At 45.3% G+C, this 20,106-nt stretch overlaps 2 protein-coding genes across 2 annotated transcripts in view; both read right to left on the reverse strand.

Moving 5' to 3' along the window:
* BBS4 (Bardet-Biedl syndrome 4) overlaps positions 1 to 10,808 on the reverse strand; it is a gene marked incomplete at both ends in the record, with an annotated part of 32,835 nt that extends 22,027 nt beyond the window's left edge. The window contains 2 exon segments of the mRNA XM_080351444.1: positions 10,645 to 10,727; positions 10,729 to 10,808. Of these exon segments, the coding sequence (XP_080207570.1) occupies positions 10,645 to 10,727; positions 10,729 to 10,808 (163 nt within the window).
* A 2,443-nt stretch (positions 10,809 to 13,251) lies between these two features.
* The window catches only part of ARIH1 (ariadne RBR E3 ubiquitin protein ligase 1), a 52,859-nt gene continuing 46,004 nt past the window's right edge, over positions 13,252 to 20,106 (reverse strand). The window contains exons 10-14 of the mRNA XM_080351482.1: positions 19,346 to 19,476; positions 19,195 to 19,252; positions 17,889 to 18,149; positions 16,938 to 17,050; positions 13,252 to 14,836 (exon numbers count right to left, since the gene is read on the reverse strand). Of these exons, the coding sequence (XP_080207608.1) occupies positions 14,752 to 14,836; positions 16,938 to 17,050; positions 17,889 to 18,149; positions 19,195 to 19,252; positions 19,346 to 19,476 (648 nt within the window). The 3' untranslated portion in view covers positions 13,252 to 14,751. The remainder of the gene's footprint in view (positions 14,837 to 16,937; positions 17,051 to 17,888; positions 18,150 to 19,194; positions 19,253 to 19,345; positions 19,477 to 20,106) is intronic.

The raw sequence follows: 20,106 nt of genomic DNA on the forward strand, positions 1-20,106 counted from the left end.
TGGGGATCCTGGGGACAGCAGGATGACCATGAGCCAGCACTGGGCCCTTGTGGCCAGCAAGGCCAATGGCATCCGGGGGTATATTACAAGGCGGGTGGTTAGTAGATCGAGAGAGGTTCTCCTGCCCCTCTGCTCTGCCCTGGGGAGACCCCATCTGGAACATTGTGTCCAGTTCTGGGTCCCTCAGTTCCAGCAGGACAGGGAACTGCTGGAGAGAGTCCAGCGCAGGGCAACAAAGATGCTGAAGGGAGTGGAGCATCTCCCGTGTGAGGAAAGGCTGAGGGAGCTGGGGCTCTAGTTTGGAGAAGAGGAGACTGAGGGGTGACATTATTAATGCTTATAAATATATAAAGGGTGAGTGTCAGGAGGATGGAGCCAGGCTCTTCTCGGTGGCAAACAATGATAGGACAAGGGGTAATGGGATCAAGCTGGAACACAAGAGGTTAAATCTAAATTAACACTTAAATTTGAGAAAAAACTTCTTCTCAGTGAGGGTGGCAGAGCCTGGAACAGGCTGCCCAGGGGGTTGTGGAGTCTCCTTCTCTGCAGACATTCAAACCCACCTGGACATGTTCCTGTGCGACCTCACCTGAGCGTTCCTGCTCCATGGGGGGATTGGACTGGATGATCTTTTGAGGTCTCTTCCAATCCCAAACATATTGTGATATTGTGACTGTGAAAGGCGAGGATGAAGCCAGCTGTGCATATCTCCTTTTTGCCTGGAGCTTCACAAGTTGCCAGCATGAGGAATTACGCTACCGTTTGTAAATCCAGAGAAAGAGAGACGATGAGTGTCTTCTCAACAAAAATAATATGGAAATAACAAGGCACACATGCAAATAGATACTCTAAAACAACACACTATGGCCAGGGAATCGTATTTTCTAAAATGAGGTTTGAAAGCCTTTTTAAGCTCTAATATCAGGGGCTTTAGATTTAAAAATACCAGAGGAGCATCTTACAAATTCCTGGTGTGCACACAAATTTAACGAGAAATCGTCTTCCTTACTCAGACACTCAAAGGCTTTTACTGAGACTGTAGCAATAGAAATACGTTATAAATATATCACCACCCAGAAGAGGTTGCTTATGCTGTATTTCACTCATCGCATGAGTATACATTGTGTATATATGTGAGTATACAGGTGTCTGTGTACACAATTACCTGCAAAATGTATATAAACAACAGGAAAAAGCAGAGCACCCTTTGCTGGCACCGTTCTCCCTGTTCAACCCCCTGCCCCAGTTTCCCTTTTGCAAATTGCCGCTGAAACACCTTTAAATCAAACAATAAACCCGTGTGGCTCCTCATTATTTACAGTCAGCTGGGGTTAATAAAACTCATCATATACAATTGCAAGGCTGGCAAGAAAGCCATAATTCATCGCCGTGATGTGACAAGCGTGTATTAAAATCTTCACAATAAGCAGAGGAAACTGGAAGGAGGTTGAAAAACAGCAGCGGATTTGAACAAAAAAGCAACATTTCTGACTCTACACCTCCCCCTGCAGGAAAATTAGCCAAAACTGGAGAGATATCTGAAAATTGTATCTTAAAGCCGATTTATGCACTGGGGCGAAGAAATAAAGGGCATTTTCTGTTGTTAGTTTACATCTTGAAGAGCTGCTATCTCAGACTTCAGTGTATTTTCTGATTTAAGACACTTAAAGTTCCGAGTCACTCCAAATAAAACTGCTTTTCTTTACAAGACAAACCTGATTATTCAATATAAATGTCTTCTAGTCCGTGCTGCTCGAGTCGAACCTGAAGTTAAAGCGGGCAGATGTGTAAATAAATACAGATTTGGGAGCGCGCGGGACTCCCAGCACCGCAGTGAGGTTCCCAGTGGCAGAACCAGTTGGTTACTGGGACATCTCTGTTAGCAGGAGGCAGCAAAATCCCACTTGGCAATCCTGACTCTGCTCCATAAGAGAGGGGTGAATTATATACATTAGCACAAGTACATCAGCCTGATCATCACGCCACAAAAAAATCTGATTCAAGCCTAATATGGCTGGATTCTAGCCTAAAGTTTGATTCAAGCAAATGACATTGGGGTGAAATTTCGGAACGCATACTTTAAAAAGGAAATTGAAAAAGTATAATATACAAATTAAAAAAAAAACCAACTGTTTCTTCTACACAAGCCAATTCGGACCATGAGCGCTGAGTAGTGACGTGCACCCTGAGCAGAAGAAAAACAAGGATCTGAAAGCTCCTTTGCCAGTTTTCCTTTGAAACGCAAGCTAATCTAGAAAAAAAAAGGCTAATTTGAACAACAATTCACAACCCTCTGAGGATGCAGATGCTACACATGGCGATATTCAAGGATCCAAATCCCTGGCACAGCGCCACAGAATCACAGAATGGACTGGGTTGGAAAAGCCCTCAGAGCTCATCCAGTCCAGCCCTTGGTCCAACTCCAGTCCATTGACCAGATCATGGCACTAAGTGCCGTGTCCAATCTCAGTTTACAAACCTGCAGGGCCGGTGAGTCCAGCACCTCCCTGGGCAGCCATTCCAATGCCTGACCGCTCTCTGCACAGAATTGCTTTCTAATCTCCAGCCTCAGTTTCCCCTGGCAGAGTTGAAGCCCATGGCCCCTTGTCCTATTGCTGACGGCCTGGGAGAAGAGCCCAATCCCCACCTGGCTAGAACTGCCCTTCAGGTAGTTCTAGAGAGTGCTGAGCTCAGCTCTAAGCCTCCTCTTCTCCAGACTAAACAAGCCCAGCTCCCTCAGCCTCTCCCCATAGGGCTTGTGCTCAAAGATCCCAGCTTATCTTCTCCATTTAAATCATTATTTTTTGTCCTGCTTGATGCTCATGTTCTTGCAGGCAAAAAGGAGCCAGTGCTGTTCCTAAATACAAGAGGGAGAGTACATTGTTGCAGAGGGTGAAGAAAATTACTTATAAAATGAAATAAATGGCTTATAAATAGCACAGGAGGTCCAAGACATTAACTGGTGACTATTGAGTGTCTCCTCCCACCGCAAAGCAGGGATAGAAGATATTTCCCCCGCAAACGAAGCGACAGCAGCTGCAGACATTCCCAAAATAACCCGCGGAACCAGCTTCGCATTAATTCCAGTATCAGGAGCGTGGTAGTCTGGGGATTTTCAGTCTAATCCTTCCTTTGGCTTAAATTCTTACGCTTAGTCTTTTTCTGTCTACAGTGAGAGGTATTTTACAGAGAAATTGAAACTAAAATCATTATAAGGCATTAGTAAGGAAAAGCTTTCTTCTTAAAAAGCAAAATAAATTGCAACAAGGAGAACACCGCAATCCAGCCTGAGTATCTTGGAAAACTTCCCCCTCAATATGGAGTGGAAAGACCTAGAACCTGTCCTCATGTCATCCACTGACGAAGAAAATTATTATATTAGAATAATACATATATATATATAAAATATAGAAGCTGATCGTGCAAATAAATGGTTCAACATTTCCTACTCCGAGACGCTATTTTTTGAACGTGCAAACTTCTCCCAGACTTGTTGCCTCAGGATGAATTCTTCCGCATTGAACGTCTGTCCCGAGATGAGTATTTGCCTGTGGAGCCTCCAGTCTTCCCTACTGCATGAATGTCTTAACGATAGAGTCCCTAATTACATGAGCACACGGTTACTCTGAAAAAGCAAGACCTCAAGCACCAGGGAACCCAAAACATCGTCTTGAGGAGCAAGTATTGTCTCTTAAGAGACTTTAACACATAATACACAGTTTGAGTATGACACAGAAGAACCTTGCAGTACCAGGGGATTTATTTACGGGATTTGGTAGCTGAAGATAAGCACGACATCTGGCTATACCCCACATAATGGAGATATAGTTCATCGGAAAAGCTCTCCCCGAGCTGTCTCACCATTCCTGCGCAATGGGCGATGCCGGAGAGCGGGGCTAACGCCAACATGCAATTACAACTTTAAAGACTCAAAGGCTGAAATTCAAGTTGCACAGACAACGTTAGTTCTGACATTCCTGAGTGGGACGTCGTAAGGAGCACAGGCGATCTGCTCCGACTTCTACATCACAGACATCTCCATTCAAAAAGATGAATCTCAACCTACCTCAATTTGTTACTTACTCTTTTTATAAAACAATTTTAAAGCTCACTGTAGGAGATGCCATTTTATCTGGAAGCAGCACACCAACAGACAAACGTGAAGCTGAAGGCTTTAAAACACAAAAGAATCTTGCCTAGCACCAAGGACTTTCAAAGGAACTTTGAAACATCAATTAACCGATTTAAATGTGATCCTAAAATGATATGTTGCAACCCTACAGTTAGATCCGCTAAAGCTGGGCTATCAAACTTCACCCTCCTCCTGGTCCTAACCCAGTGTAATATAGTTCTTAACTATCAAATTACCACAAGACACTCAGGTTGTACTTGGTTCCTACAAGAGGTGGCACTTTAACGGCACTTTTCATTGCCTAATTAAGTTTGCAGCAGGTGAGAGAAGCAGATACATGTTTCTCTCTTTACAGAGAAGAAATGAAGCAGGTTGACAACTACCAAAAAACATCAAGCTAGCACTGAAACGATGCATGTTCTGATTTAAAAGTTAGCACTACAATTTTACAGTGCTCTCGGTCTTGACACAAACCACACCTGCTGTCTGCAAGGGATTCCGCGCTCCTGGAACCACGGACACGAACGTGCACACACAAGAGGGCAGAGCTGGCCCGGCACATTCAAACAGCAATATTACCAGTTCTTGGTGGTGCAGGGCTTACTGGGCTGTTCTTCCTGGGGGGAGAGGATGAAGTGAAGCATATTATACAATTTTATTACCCCCAACTGATAGGGTTTTTTTAAATTTTACTATTCAAAACTAGCAGCTCTCAGACCCCAACAAATACACACAGCACTACTGCCCGTTTATCGCAGAGAAATGAACATATCAATGTCTCACATAGACCGATTATGTAATTACCAACTAATCTTTGTTATTTAGAAACCATTTCCTTCCCACAAGGTTGTAGGTTCAGATGGGCTACAAAAATCTGGCTTGCATGTGGCCAAATGGAAACGAATTGGTACGTACAGATACAGCGAATCGCATTTGCTTCCTCCCCAACGTGGCATTTCCACTAACGTCCTTTCTTTTTGACACACTTAAAAGTATTAATTAATTTAACTCCAGGGGTTTGTTTTTTATCTGGGTTTCTCAGGCAGCTTCACTCTTGCGAGTTCAAAGGCAGCTTTGAAGCTGCCTCAAAGAATGGATTCATATTGATTGAAGGAAATGTATCAGGAATTCAGAAACGATCAGCTCTGCAAGTGCACAGAATCGATTCCTCGGGCGGTCCCTGCTCTTCAGAGCGCTCAAGCCATTAAAACACTTGCAGGATGCCATCAAATATCTGCAGGAGCAAGAGGGATCCCCATCAGTTCATCTCTGTGAGCAGGAGCCACCCAGGGAGAGGCAGATGCAGGACAAGCCACTTACCTACTTCTGTGTAATCTCTAAATTATTCATTATCTAACAGTCCCATTTTGAGATCGCTTATCAGGAGCACTTCCTAACCCAAGTCAATACCAGATAAAGTGAGCTTTACTGCCCGTCAAACCAGCACGTGGAATTATTTTTCATTAGAAGTGACACCCTTGGCTTTGCATCCGCATGAAAAGGACAGGACTCTCGGTTCTTGGGCTAGATCCCGACGTGGGATTTAGCTGAACAATAACACACACCACTTGAGAACGTTTCAAGATGCAATTAAACCAAAGAAACTACCCTGGTAAGATGCAAAACACCGTGTTGTCATCTGTCCAAAGTGCAGGTTTCTGTCTGGTAAAAGCGTGGGAAATTTGAGCGGCAAAGAAGAACATCCTCATCACCGCAGAGTTAAAGAACAGGATACAACCCCGGCTTTAAAGCACATTTACCTTACACACTCCCCGATTTCTATTACCTAATTTCTCTGCAACAGCCAAATCTAATAAAACTTGGCTATTACTTACAAAGGGACACCGAGCACTTGTGTGGTTAGCGCTGATAAACCTGTTTCATCAGCTGTTTTAATCTCAGGTCAGTAACTTGGTCTCTGAAACAGAGAATGTAATAAAAGCAGAGAGAACTTCATTTCCTCCCTCTCAATGACTCGCCATGACCTTAGGAGACATTTTTGCTACTGATACTCATAATTATACAAGACAGAAGTGGAACTCACCTAAAAAAACAAACAAACAAGACTTGCAAGCTTTGAAACATCCAGACACCTGGTTTATTTTACAGAAATGGCCCTGATATAAAACACTGAGCATGTTAAAGGCCCAACAGACAGACCTGGCCACAGGGTACACTCAAATTTCTCCCTATAAAATGTCCCCCATACATTCAGCCCGCAGCCTTCAGCCCTATCTTCAGCAGCACTCAAACAGACCAAGCAGTGCAGTGCAATATATCCATTTATACAACATTTGTCATTTAATATCTCCAAATGTTTTGTTAACTGAAAGCCCGCAGCATCCAAATACTGTCATTGAATTTTAGACCAATCTCACAGTAGATAAATGGAAAGAAACAAAAGTCGAAGCATTTTGTCAAAGGTCACAGTTAATCCAAGGTAGAATTCCTTGCTTCAAACTACCTACAAAGCATCCAAAAAAATAGCCCAGTGCCCAGGGCTGGGGAAAACATTTAATCCCTGGTTAATCCCATTTACAATTCATGTGGGGTTGATTTTCTCTTTGAAAATGATCTACCTGACCCTTCCTTGGGTAAATATAGAGGTGGCTGGTCACAATTCAGAATTCTCCTTTTCCATAGTTGAATGGATTTCAAGCCCAAGTTCTTCTCAGTGACTCAAGTGAAAACTATTTTATTCTGCTTCAGTGTATTTATTAGAGTGTATCTATATTTTTAGGATTCTGGCCTGTTACTAAAAAGAAAATCTGAGATCTAATATTAGACTCTAATATTAGAATTGTTCAATTAACCTCTGAACTGTTATTAGACTAATGTACACCCAGCACTTCCTTTCTAAATATTTTCCCATGATAAAGGGGAATAAAAATCTATAAAAATCAACAGCACAAACTGGTAAAAGCGCTACAGTACTATCAGATACTATAAAATGACTTGATTGGCCTGTGTGGCAAAAGGAAAATGGAAAGACAGGAGGAAGACCAATTCAAACCCAGCAAATTATTTTGGAAAACATCTGATTCATTTAAAATGTAGCAAGGAGATTAAAACCCCATCTCAGCAGGCTGATATTAACTCTACATGGCTTCAAGGAACAGAGCTCCCTTTATTCCGCCATCGGTTGCTCGGGGACAAAATATCAACACAGGGAGAGTTATGGATCTTGATGTAGCAACAAAGGGAATTGATTTTCAGAGCAGCTCTCCCCACGGGGGGTAAAGGACAAAATAATGAATGGGTTTAGCTCCTAACGTGTCAGCTGCTGAATAATGGTTGTCACCAAGCGCAGCTACGAGACACTCCGAGGGGTTTGCCTTCCATCGGTCCCTGTAATTTAGATGGCTACATTTGGAGATTTCTAACCCGATGGCTGTGTCCAACGCCTTCCTCAGTATCACAATCTGCTCCAGACTCGTTAGACGCTTGTTAAAAGTTCATCGTTTTGCCCTGCCTGCGAGACAGACCCACTTCAATCCCAACCTTCTGGGCTTTTGCCACCTAAAAGCCACATGACGGATCAGCCCTGACAGCTGCTCATTCAGAAGCAAATTCTGCCTTTTGACTCCAAGTTGTTCTCATTTAAGAGCCATAAAATCAGGTTGCTAAACTCTGGTTCTAGGTTCCCATTTCATTCTCTCATAAAGCGGATCAAAGGAGCATCCACGGGAGGGAGGCGCCACAGCAATAGGGGAAACCATCTTCAACACCATTCAAAATATCCACGTTGCCTTGCAGGTCAGACTGCAAAGCTCATATTCTGGTGTTCCTTCTGCTCATGCAACAAAACCCACATTTGGATTTCGTCATTTGAAGCAGCATTTGCAAATTTGAGATCATGTTCTCAGAAACAGAAGTTTAGTACCTGACTCCTAACCAGTTGTTCCAGCCTGAATCCAAGCACCGCGATAATTAAAGTCAGGGATGACTGACAGCGATGACTGCTCATACTCTGCATTTGTGTACAACGACTTTACTTAGTGACAGCAATTCATGCTCTTTTGGGCACGGGTTTTATCCACACCAAACACTTTGCAGGAGAGGGGCCTATGCTCCCACACCACATGGTCTCTGCATTTTACAGATCTGCTTGCACTGAAGTTGCTTTCAGTATCTCTCTTGCATCCTATTGAAAATACAATGCAAATATAAAAAGGCGAATTGCTGCAACGGAAAGTTACTGTTCAGTGTTCTGAAATAAGTTTAGAAGCACCCTTCTATTCAAACCTAACTGAGATTTGCCTGGCTTCTTAAAGCTCACTATCATTCTCCTCAGCAAAACTAAAATAAGATGAGAGACTTCATTAAGGTATTCTGAAAAAAATCTTACTTAAAGAAAACCACCTGTTGTGCACAGAAGATGTGATTCTTTCCTGCCAAGCTCCACAAAAGCATATCCAACATCGCCTTCCTTCCTTCCCCTCCCCTCTTACGTGCCCTCACACCCACACACAAAGGACACTGTTATATCACTCCCCATCACAAATCTTTTTGCTGCCCTCGTTTCCTAGAGATTAACGATCAAATCAGCTTTTGCCCACTGCGCTAAAGGCAACACAGTCAAATATTAAATGGGAAAGGCTTCCAAGGCATTTCATGTCTGAACCTTCATACCTGAGATGTGCCAGGTACTGAGGGTGCCTCAATTTATGTTAAGAAACACAAAACAGAATTACAAAAGTCACAGGCTGTATTTCTCCTTTTCTTCACCATACTTAATTGTTAGTCAAGTGTTATATTGGTATAAAAGAGAGATCCAGAGCCACGAATAAGTGAATTTCATTTATGGCCTGCAGCCGTGCGAACACCAACGCCAAGCGAAGCACCACGCTCCGTCTTCAGGCTGTTAATGCAAAATGCTGAGTGGGAGAGAAAACTCCTCCTCGGCAGCCACGAAGCACCAACCTTTATCAAACAGCCGGCAGGATCTGGAGAAGCGGCTCCATTAACAAAGTTGCAACAGCCACGGTTTATTCTCCCAAACAATCAATATTAAACTGCGCACACTTAAAAGCAGGAAGGCGCTTGACAGGCGGTTTAAGTTGACAGAGGGACGACAGCTTCCATCCAGCACAGCTCCACGGCTTCTTTCTAAGGTTGATGGCCCCATCTTTCTTTTTCAGCTATTCCGTTGGCTCATGAATTATGCAGAGCTGATTTAATAGACCTCAGCCCACCAGGAAAGAGTGATCATCCATCTCTGGGCAAACACCACCAGCCCGATCCCCCTACAGATGTTTTATTTAGAGAGCTGCAAGTGCACACTGTCCTGTAAAAACAGACAGAAGACGCAGCATCCCAACTGACAGGGTCAGCCCAAATATCAAGATAAAAGTAAATTTGGGGGTTATTTTTACTTGCCTACAGGCCTGAAGGAGCAGCAATTGTTTCCTCTCAGTTCTCAGCGACGTACAAAGGAGACTCAGACTTGTGCAAGCCAACAACTGTAGGTCTAAGGAAACATCGAGCACCATCTCCAGGATGGCCAAATTCTGCTCCAGTGCTGGAATTCTGCTGCCAGAATGGGGACTCAGGGACGTTAGCTTGACTGACCCAAAAGAAAAGCAAAGTGGATTTTCCAGTTTCCCAGATGAAGAACTTCACCTTTAGGCAGAAACTACTACATAGGACCCAGTTGCCACAAAGGTCCTTTGTAATGCCAGCACTACCCCAAGGCAGTCTCCATCACAAGGAATTGAGAAATAACCCCAGATTTCATCCCAAAACATACTATGGTGTACATGCGCAGTCAGGGTAGGAAAGGCCAAAGTCCGAAGGAACTGCTCGTCAGGACGAGTTGCGATGGGAAGAGGGGAAAGGAGAGGCTGCAACACCAAACTGCGCTGCAGGATCTACCCGACTCCTTGCAAAATATCAAGCTTTGGTCAAACATTTTGAACCGATAACCAAAATTGTTCCGCTTCCAGTTCAGATTCACTCAACAACTCCAACTGAGTTAATTAACTCTCGCTTTCAGTACAGAAAAACTACACAAAGAAAACCCCCCCCCACACACACAACAACCACCACCACCCCAAACGAACTACTGTCACTAAAACCAGTTACACTTGCACAGCTCGCTTTCTTCAAAACTTGGAAAACATCACACGAAAAACCAACAAAACATGATGTTATTTTCTCAAGATCATTCCCACAGCAAGACAACGTTCTGAAGAACCTAAACCAAACCAACCCCTCTTAGTATTTAAGATCAATGCGTATCAAACTCATTAACAGCTCAACAAGTATGTACACACTAAAATAAACAGTTTCTCAGATTATAAGCAAACATGCTGTAGGTATAGTAAGTCAGCCAGAAACAGCACTGAGCTGTGATCACACAGCTCCTCAAACCACGTACTCGGCAGCCTGCAGTCTAGACAGTCTCGTCTTTCCCCAGTAGATATTTATTTCTTACTAGACAGCTGCACACGCTATAAAAGAAATCTTCAAATCAACCTGCCCGAGAAACACAACCACATCTTCAAACAAACCTTTTTTAGGACGGGGTTTTAGAGGTTCTGTAGCCACCGGCAATGGAGGAACCTGCAAAGACAAAAAATAAAAAGGAGTGTTAAATATACCAGGCAAAGGTTCTTGAAGATCGAGTCCAGAAAATAATCGGAAAGGACAACTGGCAAATCCCAAAAGAGGGCATAAAAATAACATCACTGCTGAGAGACAATCTCTGCCCCACCAGGCGCTGCTCTTCCCCAGTTAGAGCCGGCTTTTGTTTGCCACATAGATTAAATAAACCCCATTATTTCACCATGTTCCCATTCCGGAGGCTCGATGCTACTTATTAAGATTCTAGAAAATTATCATTATGTTACAAAAAGCAAAACCCTGGCATTTAAGATGCTAATGAGAGATCACACAGGAAAATGGCTAAAGCATTTATTATAAAATAAAGTTACTTAGAACATCATCAGAATCCGTAGGTGTGTGGGTGAAGCAACATTGTGTTGCACAGCAAGCAACAAACCTTGACCTGCAAGTATCGCCCAGAACTCGTGGACAAGCAGGTACCCAATTAGTGGAAAATAAATGGATTTTATATCTTTATTCTTATTTTACATCAAAAATCAAGCCTTCACAGAAGATATACATGATTACGCAAGGAAGCATTTGTATTTTTAACTTCCAGTTTCTTGGGGAAGGGACGCTCCTTGTTCCTCTTCTCCAGACATGACACACTGTGTTGCCTCCTTAATAAACATTGTTTTTAAAGTGAAGATTCAGTCTACCCTTGTTCCTTGTAACACTTTGGTAACATGATCTTGTTATACTGTCTTTATTTTATTAGAGGTGGAAAGGATGAGAGATCCTCAGTAGAGGGTCTGAGACATGGAAAACAACCCAGATGTGCACAGGAAAGGTTTTTATCAGCTTTGCTTCTAACATTTTATTCACCTTGCTGATTCCTGCTGCGAAAAGCTGCGTTGATACTTTCACAGAATCACCCAGCTCCAAGAACTCATTCCTAAGTGCACAAAGCCCCTCGTTTTTTTATATATTTGCCATTTTTCCCCCCTATACACATCATCCCAATTCCGAAACCTGTCGCTCCGCACTGTTAAGACTCTCCTGTAGTTCCACTTATTTCCTCCTCGCCTTAATAACTTTGCAACCAGCCTTTAGTGCAGATCACTTCCAGACACACTGGCCCGGTTCCAATCGTCCGGCACAACTGCCCTTCACCACAAAAAACAAAGAGCATTTATTCCTTCTGTCCGCTCCTTGTTTTTTAATCAGATATTTATCCATGAAGTGATTTTCTTTACATTATCCCAGGACTATTTATTTTCCTTAAGAGGCCTTGACAATAAGGAACCCGATTGCACGACGCAGCAGTTGGATTTAAGACTATTTCCCCAAACACACCAGGAAAAGCGAGCAGTGGGACGCTGAGAAAAGCTTCCATTCCACTACATTACGCCGAGAAAAGTCGAAGCGAGGCTGAATTTCCGTTATGTCTTCGATAATGAGTGTGCAAAGATTAAAAATTCGCTATTTATAAGCACCTCCCGCCGACACGGTCCCGGTCTCCCCTCAGTTCCCCTCAGTTCTCCTCAGACCCCCTCACCTCCCCTCAGTTCTCCTCACCTTCCCTCACCTCCCCTTAGTTCCCCTCACCTCCCCTCAGTTCCTCTCGCCTCCCCTGGCCCCCCAGCCCACCCTGGTCCCACCGCAGCCCCCCCAGCGCGCAGGGGGCCCGGGCAGGAGGCCGAACAGCGGCTCTCACCGGCTCGGCCTGCGGCTCGGCCATGGCTGCGCGGCGGGAAGCGGCGGGAAGCGGCGGCAGCCCCGTTCCCATGGCGACCGGCGCTTCCGCCGCTGAGCCCGCCGGGAAGGCGGCGGGAGGGCCGGCGGCCCCCCCGTGGTCCATTGGACACGAAAACTAGTGAAATAATAAAATATCGGTTTATTAGGCGGGTTTCTTCAGAACTCCCGCTGCCTCTTCAAGTCCCCCGAGCCCCTCAGCCCCCCGTCATGGAGCCACAGGAAGGATTTGGGGTTTTCTTCACGTTTTTCACAGAGAACACCCCCCAAAGCGCATCCCAATGTCGAGGAGTTGCTGTGAGGAAGAGGGTTTAACCGTCATTATCTTCGGGTTTGTCAAAATCCGTCGAGGTTTAAGAGAACAGGAGTCAGGTGCACTGGGGCTGGAGGCTGCCCACATCATTCCGATATCGATTTTGGGGGAAAATCCAGTAAAAACCCAACGGCAGGTAGAGCCTGTGTCACACTTGCCCATCCCACCGCGCTCCAAAAGCGGTTTAGTGCAGGGATGGGGAACTTTTAGAGCCAAGAAGCCCAAGTAGCCACCACCAGAGGCCAAGAACGTCCCCGCTCCATCCCACCCCGCGCCAGCAGAAGCACAGAAACCCTCATTCCCGGGGCAAAAAAGGCCTTTTTATAGGGATCTGAGGGGTAAAAGAGGTGCAGGGGGATAAAACGACATCGCTGAAGTGTCTGTATTTGTCAGCAAGGGAGGTGAAGTGACCCAGGTGCCACCTACGAGCAGTGTTTTGCAGCCTGCGATCTGCCTTTGCAAACGGGTCCCCCCTGGAAGCTGGCAAAAAATACCACAGGAGGAGTTCCTATACAGGAGTAAATTTAATAAAACCACCACCACTTGTTTACTTTAACATAGCTCTTGTTACAGAAATCATAAAAATGGACTCAGTTCGCTAACTCATTAGTTCTTGCCCCTTTTAATTGAAAAATACCCCGCTGATTTCAACTTCTACTGCGCTAGATGGAGTGTTAAGTATTTGCCAGGACAGGATGCCCAGTAATTGAGCCCAAAACAAACACAAAGACAATTGCATCATCTTTCCTTTTCAATGTTACGACTTGTTATAACGTAAGTGAAACTTAAACAGCAAGGAAGGGTCCGTTTGACAGATGGAAGGGGGAAAGGAGAGGAGATCCACAGCCAAAACCAATCTTTCCAGGAGTCTTTTGAGCAGTAGTGCAAAATCCCCCTCCTTTTCCTGCCTCAGAATTCAAAAATCAAACTCTAGCTGCACACGGATGGGAACGGCGGAGGTGGATTTGGGCAATCCGGGGCCAAAAAGGAAAGGCAAAGCATCCTGAACTGCGGTGTTACCGAGGGGACGGGTCTGGCACCACCGGTGGATACACACACAAAACCGTGGAGGCCGTGGACGTAAAGGAACTATAGGAAGAGGAAACAAAACCCCAACTTCTCCGGTAAAAGCCTTCCAAAAGAAAAAGAAATATATATATATATATTCACTACACCAGCACACGCTTCCCCCACCCATCCCAGGGAAAACAAAATGAAACAACAACAACGAAAAAAAATAATAATAATTAAAAAAAAAAAATCAAACTGAAAGAAAATGCACAGCAAATAGACATAATCTTGAAGATTTTTAAAGAATAAATATTTTTTTGTAATTAAACATTATGCAAACACGTGCCACGCTTGCTCTTTGTCCATGCATATGCGCTATATACAACTTTGAAAAATACTGTGTTGTCCTCTTTTTGTTTTAAAAGTCATATACAAAGGTTTTGTTTTTCTGGTTTTAATTCCTTGCTGTGTACCCCCCCTTCCTCCCCTCCCCAAGAATCATCGTTACATGGAGCCAATGGACATTCATCCGTGTACCTGGGCGGCAGAGAGGAGGAGAGGGGTGGGAGAGCCACCCCCCCTTACCAAAGTACATCAAAAAGGATGGTTTGGACATGAAAAGCAGTGTCAAGAAACTGGTTTAAATTTCATCTGTACTACACACAGGAAAAGAAAGATAGAAAAGAAATAAGGAGTCGGCTTGGAGAATGAAGCTACGTTGCAAGTTAAAGTCGGAGGGTTGTTTCTTGTTTTTAGTGCGTCTGTCACACTCTTATTGGCCACCTAGAATACTGTTGTACAATGTTTTTTTATCTACCTTTTTTTTTTTTATTACAATATAATTTACTTAAATTTTCTGTTAACAAAACAGAATCCCGGTACTACAGACCAGCGGTGTAACAGGCGTTAGCGCCTTGCGTGTGGTTTTTATTTGAATCGCATGAGCACTCGAGATGGTAAAAGGGTTCAGAGTTCGTTTAATGCGGGGCCGGGCTCAGTCCTCGATGTATTCCCACAGGTCCTTCTCGTAGCCTTCGTGCACGTGCTGCAACAAAACCCTTCGTCGACTCTCGCAGTATCTGCAGCGGAGAGAACCGGCACAGAAAAGGCAGGTTAGAAACCACGGCTCGGCCCAGCAGCGCAAACTTACATCAAGCCTCGCTTCCCAACGAGGAGATTCCCCCGAGAAGGGACGTTGTAGCCCGTTAACAGCGCTAATTAAGACTCCAGTCGCTCAACTCCAGGTCCCTGGCTGAAAAAACAGCATGTAAATTTAGTTTCCATGTGTATCCCCAAAGCCCCTATGGCTGAGGAATCTCTCTTAATAACTGAAAAAGGAAGAAGCGGCAGCGATTTGCTGAAGGCAGGGCCCCGAAACGGGGCGCTGGTGCCCTATCAGGACAAGAAAATCAGGGCAAAACCTCAGGAGTGCATTTTATTCCCCTCCAAAATCCCGGCGGTCAAACTGGTTACAAGAGGGGTTACTGGTTTGGTTGGGGTGCAGGCTTGACCTCCCCTCGCAACTCCTGCGGCTCAGAGGGGCGCTCGCCCACCTACACTCATCCAAACACCTAAAGGCTACCAGTAAAACTGATCCCAGAGTTAGGCTGAGTCCTACTGGGATAAGTGATACTGAGGAAAAGCGATATCCTGGGAACATCTCAAAAGATGCCATGCTCATGTCACGAGTGTTAGCCAAACTAAAAAGATAAAAGCAGAGAAATGTTTTAAGTATTCAGGTTCCAAGAGCAAATTAGAAATACGCAGTGGGCCATGCCAAAGTCCCCATCGTCTTTAGGCAGGCGGGGGACAAGCCAGGTAGTGCCTGTTGCTCTAATTCCTCACTTGCACCCGCAGCACTTACGCTGCCGCCACTCAGTGCCTCATCAAGCAGATTTATCCGAAATAAAACTGTTGTGGCTCTCCTCATCGCCATCAGCTGTTGCAACAGAAACCACCGTGCACAAAGTGCCACTGATTTTCCAAAGCACGTGCCAGCGAACACGCGCAGTTTCTGCTTTCATAACTTCAGTTCTGCTGCTGCTGCTGGTAATGGGGGGTTAATCCTGTTTTCTAGAAATGTCTTGGCAAACCAAGAGATGGAATGGGCCGAAACCAAATCAGCTCAGATGTCAGCTCCTGCCATTTCCCAGAGCTCTCTAAACCCCCTCGGTAACATCCTTGGGCCTGGTCTTGCATCAGTACACAAAGAGCACCGTTCAGGACATGATTAAGACATGACTGAACTAGTTAATTAGGGACCTGCATGGGCTTGACATGCATACTTTCTTCCCAGAAACATAAGGAAGGTTTTGGATACTGTGTTTTCAGGCTCTGTCAGAGGTTTAACTTCTTCTGAATAGCTGTTACCAACCCTAGAAGCACCCAGTTTCAGAGGACTTGAGCAAACAAGCAGCTTGAGCTGAGATACCAACTCAACAGCGGTCTGAAAGGGTAAATTATAAAATATCTCAAGAGAGAAGGTGTGATAGTCTTGTCCTGTCCCAGCTTCATGGCTGCTTCCACACCCCAGCGTCCCCAAGTCACTACATCTCACCCTACTTTGGCTGTTTTCCCCTCCCCAAGCGAGGCCTAAGAAATTCAGTGACTTTGGCAAAATGCCTCAAAAGCGCAAGGATTATCTTGTGACTCATCCACATCCTCAGCTTTGTATTTTTCCACCGCGCAGAAGCGATTCCCCCGGGACTGTAAAATCTTCAGCACTTGTGTCACCCGCACCCCGGTTCCTCCGCTCTGCTCCCCAGCTTGGGCAGGCTGCGCGCTCCCTCCTCTGGTGCGGCTTTTCTGCACCTGCGTCTGGCACAAACGGACCCAAGAGATCAATAAAAAGAGCCGACTGCTCTTATGGCAACGCATCCTAGGCCAAAGGTGGGAACAACAAAGGCACTCCTTGTCCTCTGGCCCTCACTACGCTGGTTCTACCTCAGTCCTGGCCATCCCCACGTGCTCATTCTGTGCAGGAGCAGCAGAACTTAAGGAGCTTTTAGTCACAATATTTCTCTATTACGAGACTGAATCTTCTAGTTACTGCTCAGCAGAGCAGATGCGAGGCAGAGTTGGGAATGTGGCAAGTGCACGTGTCACCCCCTGTCACACAGGATGGATGGAGATACAGGTGCTCGAGCAGCTTTTGCATAGAGGACTATTTAAAAAACAAACCTGTACTTATCCTGTACTTTCTGCTTGATGTCCTGCAGCGAATCTTGGGATATATCTCGCTCGAGGTATCCGGAAAGGACCTCTGTAGCATTCTCTAAGTCTGCTTGGTTATTCTGCAAAGACAAAAGCAAGAGCATTTTGGAGTACAAGAAAGAGATTCTTTTTTTCTTCAGTGCAACTGCAATCAGTACTGAAGTAAAAAGCAGGATTAGTGTTAACGCACTAGTGACCTGCTCTGAGCAGCAGATTGAAAGGGCTGAAATTTCTTCGTTCGATCAGAAGAGAATCTGCATGTCTACCAGCAAGTCTTAACATCTGCCACAATATACAACATCCTGGCAAACCTAAAAAAGCCTTTCCTTACTACTGCTACAGCACAGTACAAGCCAGTTTATCTCCTCTTCTGTCTCTTGGCTATTTGTTCTTTTACCAGCACGTGCAAAGCCTCCTCTGACTGCCGGTACATCCACAGCAGTGGCAGAGCAAAGGCTCCAGTAGTTCTTTGTGGCCTTTGCTGAGTGTGCAGCACAGCACCATCCTGCATAGGTTCTGCACAGAGACCAGCAAAGGACTCTCAAATGATAAACAGCCAATACAGTTTCACCTGCAAAGCAGAGTGGACCTGCAAGTGCAGTTTTTCTGGCAGTGCCCTTGGAAGAAAACAAAACGCGACACCAGGGAAAGGTAAAATGCCAGATTTACGCTTTGAACTGCCAAACTTGGCATTAGACAGAACCTCAATCCCTTTCTTGTTTCAGTAACTTGTGACTTTAACTCTTCCTCCAGCAGAGGATGCTGCACGATGCTCAGCACGACCTCTAACTTTTGACCCACAGACTATTAAGACAGACTCGCTTCTGCACAACTGAGGACATCAGCTTCTCCAAGCATCATGTCCCTATTTCGCTTCACTTATTGATCTGAACTCATGACAACCATGTTTTCTCCTACCTCAAAGATAATGGACTGATTATTCTTTTTGAGGTAGAAGGCAAAGACGTAAGTGTACATGAGTGTGGCACGACACTGGCAGAGGACGTCGACTGCTTTCTTCAGGAACTGCACCTCGATCCACGACATGTTGTGCTGCTGCATCTCCTCCATCTTCTGCTTCACCTGAGCATAGAGCTTGTGCTCGAAGCGCAGGCTCTGCATGTGGTTCATGTAGCGGTTGCAGTAGAACAGGTACCTCTGCAGGGCTGCTCTGGATCGCTGTGTTAATTCCCATTAGCGGGGGAAACAATAAAACAAAGAGTTGAAACAAAGCAATGGCTGCAAGAGAAGTAAACCCTCCACAAGGCTCTTCCGGACCCTCAGAAGGAGCTTCCTTTCCAAAGGTGTTTCCATTCAAGCTATAGGACTTAAATGCTTCCAGCTTCATAACAAACAGGCAGATTTTGTCAGCTTTATGGCTAGGAAGGAATTCTAATTAAACAATTACTGTTAAGCAGACAACCCTAGGTTGCCCAAGCCACACTGATAGTAGAGCAGGGGAAATACACCATGTGCTAAGTAGTAAAAGAGAACCAAGATGACTCTATACGCATTAATCTCATTTTCATTTCACTGACAGATCAGCTGGAAATAAAGCGACAACACGGGCTTGGTTAAACTCGTACACCGTGGATGTGCAAAGGTAGCACATCTCAGCCAAAGTCATCCTTATCTGCAGGAAATATTGTGGTTCTTGGCTAGAATGGCACTTTCTTTGACAGAGATGCAGGAAATGACTTCCTGCAAGCTGCAGCACACAGCATGCAATCCCTCCCCATTAAAGAGGGCTTTGGCTCTATCCAAAATATTTTAATGGAGCTGCAACTTCGCCCACAACTTCCTCAAGTATTGTTATTGGAATGATGGTGGTCTGTTCTATTTCTATTCAAGAGGTGTGTCGTGTCTAAACACCTCAGGTTTCACATTAAGAACTTGGTAGTGAAGACTATTTTAATGAAGAATGTGAGGATTGTTGTCTCGGACGCACAGCATTAGGAAGACTTCACGTGGAGAGCAGCTATAAAACAGGCAAGACAGCATGACACAACTGAGCCAATCTGTTCTTTACATTAGGTTCAAGTGGCTCTGAATGTTCTTTTGGCTGGCACGAAGACTTCAAAGCTGCGGGGGAACTTAAACATCTTTTGGATTTGTGCTCAAATCCAGGAAATTCTACGGAGCCAATTTATAGGGTTACAGAAATCCAAAAACCACACCACAGAGCCCCTGCGATCTCGCTTATCACCAGAGGTTATTGACTCACCTCCTGTGCATCCCTTGCTGCCTTTGCATCATCCTCATTGTAGCGATTACAGTTGTACCTGTCAAAACAGACAAAGATTCCACAGATTTCAGCCCAAACCGATATCGTTCGCGTCACGGCTTCCCGGCGCTGCTGCGGGATCCGAACTCACCAGGCAGATCCGTGGGGCTCCCAGGGGCCCAGACACACCCAGCAGAATTCCGCTTTGCAGTTCTGGTTCCGACAGACCATGTGGTTGCAGCCCCCGTCCTTCTCGATGGTGACGTGGCATTTCGGGCACTCCTGTTGGCAGGACAGACAGACAGCGCCGTTAGCAGGGCAAGCGCGGAACCCACAACGCTCTGCTGAAGTTCGGAGGGTTCCTGTGGCAGTAAGAGATCGCACGTTGAGTGAAATATGTGATTTACTCCTTCCCTTTGATCACTGAGATCCTCCTCCAAGTCAGGCCTTAAAACTGGAGCAGCTAGACAGCTAAAAACCCTAAGGAATAAGGCATTTTATCTAGGCTGCTGTCACAGTGCTACGCCAGATGGGTAATGTCATGACCTCCTCCAAAATCACAGCAGTCGCGACGGTCTGTGAGCGCTCAGAGGGAGGCATCCGGCTCTTCTTCACCATCAAGCGCTTGGTCCACTTCAGCACTCAAAACTGAAAAACAAAAAGCTTAACGGTGAGCCGATCTCACACTGTTATCAATGCAGAACACCTGCCGCTGGAAGATGCCACCTGAGAAGTCACTGAAAACACGCAGCAAGGATCTAGCGTGCTTCAAAGCAGCTTCTGGCAGCTAAAAAGACGCTTCTCCTCCTGGGGCGTTGCCGCATGTCCCGTCAGGACTCTTGTCCCCCTCTTCATGTGACACCACACTGAAAACTCAGTGACAAAAGCCCCCAAGGGGTTTTCCCGTCAGGT

This window comes from Nesoenas mayeri (genome assembly GCF_963082525.1).
Source record: "Nesoenas mayeri genome assembly, chromosome: 11".
Classification (NCBI taxonomy): Eukaryota; Metazoa; Chordata; class Aves; order Columbiformes; family Columbidae; genus Nesoenas; species Nesoenas mayeri.